The 7,653-nt window shown below is 46.4% G+C and overlaps 1 protein-coding gene across 1 annotated transcript in view; it reads right to left on the reverse strand.

Moving 5' to 3' along the window:
* Positions 1–6,168, reverse strand: part of LOC103781742 (apoptosis facilitator Bcl-2-like protein 14) — a 6,389-nt gene extending 221 nt beyond the window's left edge. The window contains exons 1-4 of the mRNA XM_008949463.1: positions 5,763–6,168; positions 3,007–3,204; positions 2,011–2,078; positions 755–1,027 (exon numbers count right to left, since the gene is read on the reverse strand). Of these exons, the coding sequence (XP_008947711.1) occupies positions 755–1,027; positions 2,011–2,078; positions 3,007–3,204; positions 5,763–6,168 (945 nt within the window). The remainder of the gene's footprint in view (positions 1–754; positions 1,028–2,010; positions 2,079–3,006; positions 3,205–5,762) is intronic.
* Positions 6,169–7,653: the final 1,485 nt, after the last annotated feature.

The following is a 7,653-nucleotide window of genomic DNA, read 5'->3' on the forward strand; positions in this document are numbered from 1 at the left end:
ACTGGGACCTCTGATGCAAGTACCTCCCAGCAAGTCCAGCTGAGTGAGCTAGGAAGGGCAGCAGCTCAGCACCAGTGCTGGCACAAGAGCACCTTGGACAACTGACCTTGAAAGAGGGATATGAAGATAAACAGATGCCTTTGTGTATGGGGAAAGTGAAAGAATAGCACATCATAAGGACAGACTGTATGAACTGCTGAACTGGGACCTCTGATGCAAGTACCTCCCAGCAAGTCCAGCTGAGTGAGCTAGGAAGGGCAGCAGCTCAGCACCAGTGCTGGCACAAGAGCACCTTGGACAACTGACCTTGAAAGAGGGATATGAAGATAAACAGATGCCTTTGTGTATGGGGAAAGTGAAAGAATAGCACATCATAAGGACAGACTGTATGAACTGCTGAACTCCTGTGCTCTCCTCAGAATCTGCCAAAAGTCTAGGATTGGGGCAAGCATGAAGTTTCCTAGGGTCTCTCCTAGCCTTCAGCTATTTGTGGTGGAGAGACTGTGTCAGGAATAGTGTTTTATACTTAACAACCCTCCATGAATGTCTCCTGTTGATTTTTTGACCCATGTAAATAAAAAGCTTGCAGCATAGAAGACATCTTGTAGCAAGCAAGTCCACAGCTGGAGCACATGCTGTGCTACAGAATATGTGGTTTGGTTTGGTGTGCATCTGGCCTGTGTGAGTTCTGTGAGAGTGTGCTGCTCCAGGCTGCCTTAGGCTATGCACAAGGCCAGGGAGGCAAAACACATACCCAGCCACCCTGGGCCTGAATCCAGGGCCTGAAGTGCTCTCTGAGGTACTTTAATCCAAAGCCTAAGACCAGGTTCATAGGATGGTTATCCACAGCACTAAGCCTGGTGGCAATTTCCATTGTAAAGGCAACTTTTCTGCATTGTACTTGGCCTCCTGGCTCAGTTGGTGAATCTGCTGAGATGTCATCCAGGAACAAATTAGTGATCCTCTCGAAGAAGTTGTAGGACAGCATGTTTTTAAAATACTGGCACAAAACCCTGTCCTTCTCCATCTGAAAATAAGAGAAAGGACTGATTAATTTGAGCCACACAGAATTACTTTCCCCATCTCAATGGGAAAAGAGAGGATCTTTAGGGAACACATGCAGTGTAGTCTAAACAGTGTTGAATGCAAGAGATGATGCCACACCTCACTGCAAATCCATTTGTTCAGGCTCTGGAGGTGGCTCTTATGGTTTTTTTGCATTTGAATGAGAGAAGCAGAGAGAAAGTGTGACATTGCTACTGAGACCCAGGGGTGAGGAGCCAGGGGAATGCAGCAGGAGTAGGGGATGACACTAAAGGCCAAGGTTATAAGAAGCATGGGAACAGCTGCCATGCTGAGCTCCATTTGCTCAGCCATGTCTTTGTGATGCTTCTCACTGTATCCAGGTACCTCTCTGCTGCAGGAGCTGAGCATGTCCTTCAAGTGGGAGTAAACCTTTATAGAGCAGAAGAGGCAGCTAAAGAAGAGAATAAAGTGAAAAAAGTACCTATATTTTTTAACAGAAAAACACCTGCTCCGACTAGAGAACTCACAGGTGGGTTCTTCTATAGCTCTAGTGCAGAGCTTTCAAAATGCACTCAGAGATTTATTTTCCTTTCCAGCTCTTAAAGCTGTAGAGTTTCCCTCCCTGAGCTGAAAGCAACTTGTATGTCAAATTTAATGCAAACACAAAAGTTTATCAGTCAGTGAGTCAGTGAAATGCTCAATGTCCCACAAAACTCAACAGGGATGATGTGAGTGACTCCTCTTTGAAAGGCACAACCTTTTAATGGCCTTCCTTCCCCACCCCAGCAGAGATCTCTGCGAGTCCTCTGGTCTTCAGGAAGATTTCAGGGTGAATGGCAGAGATTTCAGAAAGCCTCAGATGCAGAAAGGGAAGTTCAGGATAGAGACAGAGCATGCTAGGTTACAAAACACTCACTCAGAAGAGAAGTTTAATCTCTCCCTCACACTCTAGACTGTGTAGCTCCTGAAAACAGGAGAAGTTACCTTTTTTTCCAGTTTGTCCCCTGATTGTCTTAACAGTGAAACAATTGTTTGTATTATCCTTTCTATATCTGTTGGAGAAAAGAGTAACATAAATATCACATCCTTCTGGTAGGCTCCAGATAGCAAACTGTAGCAAAAGCCTTTGTGTCATTTAATCACAAAACCAGCTGCCAGTCTGTGGCAAACTCACGGAGTTGTGCACCCAGGCTTTAAGCTGCTGCTCACTCTCCTAGTCTGTTTCTCCATCTGCCCAACGTTTTGCTCCTAGTTAAGAACCTGGGAAAGAGCAGAGGCTTTAACATCCCAATGCCAGCCTTTTGGGGTTTGAGGTATGTCTGATAACACACCAGAACAAAACAGTGACTAGCAGAAGCCCAGGAAAATGAACTTAAAATTAGGGGGGAAAAAAACCCCTCATCATTATCAATTATACCTTCTGCAACACATTAGGGCAAATTCTTGATGGATTAAAGAAAATGTGAGTATGGCAGCGTCCCTCTTGTGTACCAGAGAGACCTAGAAAGCTTGCAGTGACACCAAGTCTCTGCAGATGCCATGGAAGACAAGCAGTTCAGACTTCTAGCAGAGGCTGTTGAGCAGTGTTGTCCTGTCACCAAAGAGGGATTGACTGACACAGTTTTGCCCCAGTGACTGGTGTTTAACCTTAGAGCCCCAGTGTGTATCCTGCCCCTAGCCCTGCCACTCCTACCACTGCTCTGTCACCTTAGTCACTGCCTTCATCCTCCTCATGTCTACACCTCCTTGGATTCATAAGGATGCTCCCTTTAGTTGCAGTAGGAGGCAGGACTTGGTAGAGGACTGCAAGCATGGTCCATGAAATGTGGGCAACAGAGCAAGAACCAGCAGGGCAAACTTCTTTCTTCACAGCATCTTACCACAGAAGTTCCAAGTGTATCCCCAGGTCTAGAGAAAGTGCCTCAGTTTGCAATCCCAACCTGACAGAGTGCCCGTGACCACGAAATGCTTCCCCCTTACCATCTTCCTTGCCCTCACCTCCATCAGTAAGATCACTATTGCCTTGGTCCTCAAATGAGCCTTCGTCCTTTGTCTCCAGTGACACATCTGAAGGAGATTCCTGGGATCTGGAAGCAACAAGCTCAGCAAGTTTGTCTGCAATGTGGTCAACATCTGCTGACTGGGAAGGGCCACCTGATTGGGAAGGAGGGTGGGAAATAAAGAAGGCAATTCATCTTTCCAGAAAATAATTCAGTGATTTATTAATTTACACGCCTGCTGAGGCTGAGGTGCCCAGAGGATACCAAGAAATACCTTTCCCCATGCTGGGGCTTTGCTACTGCTTGAAATCAGCTAGTAATAACTTGGAGAGATGACTAACACAGTAGAACCCCTCTCTAGTAGCTGAGCAGCAGCTGGCTGTACAGAGGCCATTTGCAGAAGCAAAAGGGAGTGTTGCTCACTAGCACACAGCTCTGCAAGCCAGAAGCATGCCATGTATTGAGAAACATGAGGCTGCTGCTCTCCAGGACTGTGAGTCTTAGACCTTAGTTGTGTTGCCCATGCTTAGTTCAACTGTAGGTGCAGATTCAGAAAAGGAGGTGTATGTGAATGCTCTTCTCTTGTTCTCACAGGCTAATCCTGAGCAAAGCAGAAGCAGACTTCACTTCAGAGGCACCTCTAGCACAAAAACTCCTCCTGTCCAGCAGCATGAGACTGGCTGCATCCACCTTGGGTAATGACCACACTCAGGACATCCACTGACTGGAAGCATCGTTCATTGAGAGGACTCCAGCAGGGATCCTGCTACAGCACAGAAAGCAGCAGGAGCTGTTGCAAGGTTTGTGTCATCTCAAAGGCACCTGTCCTTACAATTCCCCTCATAGATCTCAGGATGCAAAACTTGATCTCCTCACCAGCACTGCCAAGTGCCAGTTTCTGCGTGACCAGCAGACATGGAGACAAGCTCAGCAGTGGCCTGACCCATAACACATGTAAAATTCACCCACAGAGATTATTGTGAAGGGAGCAGGGGTTAGTGCAGCCAATAAAAACTGCATTTCCAGGCTGGTGAATCAACCCCAGGGCATTTCCACCCCCTCCTCTGCCTGCAGAGCTTTATCAGGGGTCTGCTAAACTTCTAGTAAGGGCATCATGTCTTTGGAAACATAAGATTAGGTAGCTGGTTTTAAGTTTAACAGGCCTTCAGTTTAGATGGGTAACCCACCAGAGCACCCCCATTTTTTTTTCTAGAATGGCCTGGCCAAGCTTGCAGGGCAGCTGCTAGCAGGATAAGTGATAAATAATGTTAATGTTCTAGGAACTGGTTCAGCAATCTGCTGAAGGGCAGGTAAAGCCCAAAGATGAAGGCAAGCAAGATGCCCGGGGAGATTAACACCCAGCACAAGGAGGTTTCACCTGGAGGCTGTGCTGCCACCCATGCTGCAGGGAACATGGTGTTGGCATTGGCAGGGCCATCAAATGATTGTACCCAAGCTCTCAAGTGCTTTCTTTGGCAATGTGAAAATAAAATGGACATAAAAATGGATATGTGGATGCAGGGATATGTCCCTGGCAATCAAGCAATAGAAATTTATAGTTACTTCCCCCTAGCAAAAGGCACTGGGCTCAGGTGGGGACCCTTTCTTAAGGGACAGAGATGGATTAGACAGCAAGGAGAGTTATGGGCTTGGTAGGTAGGAGCTGGCCCAGAACAGTTAAACTGATCAGGGATGGGGCATTAGGCTGGAGAAGTCAGTGATGGATAATTTTGTAGAAATATCTTTAAATGCAGTGAAAGGGGAAAGCAACTATTATGACACCAACAGTAACAAGATGGGACAAATTAAACAAACCCCCCCTACCTTTTGTATATGAAAGCAATATGGCAATCTATCATATACTGTATATGGTAACTGTAAGGGGATACCTCATCCTCCTCTCTCAGTCTTCTATGAGAAGTTCAAGTATTAACTATTATCCAGAGCCAAAAAGATACAATGTCATTGCCTGGAGTGCAGCAGCTGATATGGTGCTGGCTCTGGGGGCTGGGGTACAGGGTGTTTATGTGGGTGGGATCCCTGCATGTCGGATGGGTTACAGCCATCTACTGCCTCTTCTTCCAACACATGGGAGGGCAGGTTCAGATTTCATATAACAGCAACTTGTAGAGGAGATTTAGGTAGCTCTGGAAGACTGTTTCCATTTAAGATACATGGTAGGGTTATGAGAGGTGGCCCAGAGGCATGGGCTGCTCTGTGCTTGAGGCTGGTCACTGGCAACTGCTCAGCACCAGGGCTTAAAGCTGATTTGAGCACTTCTGTCTTTAGTGTGGAAATTTATTGCATGATAAAGCTCCTGGAATGGGCCTTCAAACAACTTCTTTTCCTTGATTTTAGTGTGGAGGTCTTCAGTCTAACAAGAGTTTTATGTTTTCTTTCCAACCAGGTATGAAAAAGCAAAAGCTGATGCTCAAAAAAACCAAACCCAGCCTGTACAATTGCTTGGAAAAAAAGAAACTTGTGCAATTATATGATACTTCCCACCATACAAAGGAAAACAAAAAAGCCAGTCACAAGCATGAATCTTGTGTGCAAGCACTACTGAAGATAGGACAATCTGCCCTCCTGATTGGAAATGAGTAGGGCTAGTGAAGAGATGACCAAAACCCGAGAGGAGCCACCTTCCTCCTCTTGGACTTCCACAGCACCACCAGCTGTTTAAGCATTTAGGGAGAGATTAAAGACAAGGAGCAAAATGAAAGAACTAAGACGTACTTGTCTGATGCTGAGAACCCCCTTCAGAAATGATTTTAGATTGTGCCTCAACACTGTAGGAAGGTGGCAGGGCAGGTCCCTGCCGCTTCACTCTGACGCCGTGGATAGGTAGGCAATAGCCTGGCAAGTATGTTGTTTCTGGTTGCTCTTTGCTGTGCTGTTTTCTCACAGGACCTTCCAAAACGACCATGTGGCTTGGTCCATCTTCATCCCATGGGTGGTGAACGTTGACTTTTCTCCTGATGAAGGATTTCTGCACGTTAGCCTCGTTTCTCAGCAGCTGCCTGTACTGGTGGGCAGGCAGGCGCCGCCGGGCGTAGGCCAGCAGGATCTGGTACTCCATGCTCCCTCGCTCCTCATCTTGCAGCAGCATTTCCTCCATGGTGACATAATTTGGTGAAAACATCTTGGTTCCTGCAAGAACATCGTTTTAATGGCTTAGGGAACAATCTGTTTTTCATGAATGCCAACCAGCACTTGACATTTCTACAGAAGGCTTCACCAGGGACCTTATAAACCTCGGTGATGTGAGGAATACTGCAGGAGCCAGAGGAGCACTGTTTTCTGGAAAAAGAATTTGGTTACTGAGAAATAGATTAGGTGGTAATCAAGGCCATCAAAGAACAGGAAGAAGAAATGTGATACATTGCTCTTAACTGCATTTGGTGGCTTAGACAGGAGAGACAAGGAAATTTAAGGAGAATTCAACGGTCAGGGTCCAGTGCATGAAAAGAGGAAAGCCCACAACAATAGTAACTGATTCCTGGGATGGAAAGAGAAACAATTCATCAAAGCACTGCACAGGAAAAACTTGTACTGCAGCTGAAATGAGCAAGCATCTAAATATATGAGAATTGTTCTTTCAGAAGAAGCTGCCACCAATCTGGGCCTTAAGTGCTCCAGGAAGGAAAGCAAACAAGAACTAGTCCAAACAGTCCAAAAAATTACAATATTTGCCTATTGTAATGTTCTCAATTGTCCTTTCACTTTAGGGGACCCAGCTCAACAATCTTGCATAGAACCATACAATCATCTTGGCTGGAAAAGACCTTTAGGGTCATCAAGTCCAACCATTAACCCAGCACCACCAGGTCAACACTAAATCTTGTCCCTCAGCACCTCCTTTGATGGTGACTCCACTGTTTCCCTGGGCAGCCTGTTGCAGTCAGGAAGGTTGTTAGCTTAACAACCCTTTTGGTGACGAAATTTTTCCTAATATCCAACCTAAACCTACCCCTGTGCAACTTGAGCCCATTTCCTCTTGTCCTATCACTTGTTACTTCTAGAAGATAAAACCCCTACCTTGCTACAACCTCCTTTCAGGTAGCTGTAGAGAGTGATGAGGGCTCCCCTGAGCCTTCTTTTTTCCAGGTTAAATAGGGCCAGTTCCCTCAGCTGCTCCTCATAAGACTCACTCTTTAGGCCCTTAACCAGCTTTGTTGCTCTCTTTTGGAAACACTCAAGTGCCTCAATGTCCTTCTTGTAGTGAGGGACCTAGAACCTGAACACAGCATTCCAGGTTTGGCTTCAGCAGTGCTGTATACATGGGGTCAGTCACTTCCTGAGTCCTGCTGGCCACACTATCTCTGATACTGGCAGGGATGCTGTTGGCCTTCCTGGCCACCTGGGCTCACATTTAGCTGGCTCTTGGCCAATACCCCCAGGTCCTTTTCTATGAGGCAGCTCTCCAGCCACTCTCCCCCAAGGACATTTGACTGTGTACAGTGGGTGGTGTGGTGGCACTTACCTAGTGCAACTTGTCCAAATAAATATACCCATCCCACAGCACACACACATCTCACCATCTTCCTGTTGTCAAGCCATAGTGCAAAACACTCTTAGAACTTTGGCTGAGCGCTGGACACTTTTGCCACCCAGCCTCCTGGAAGCC

This window comes from Merops nubicus, unplaced genomic scaffold (assembly GCF_000691845.1).
Source record: "Merops nubicus isolate BGI_N331 unplaced genomic scaffold, ASM69184v1 scaffold13111, whole genome shotgun sequence".
Taxonomy (NCBI): Eukaryota; Metazoa; Chordata; class Aves; order Coraciiformes; family Meropidae; genus Merops; species Merops nubicus.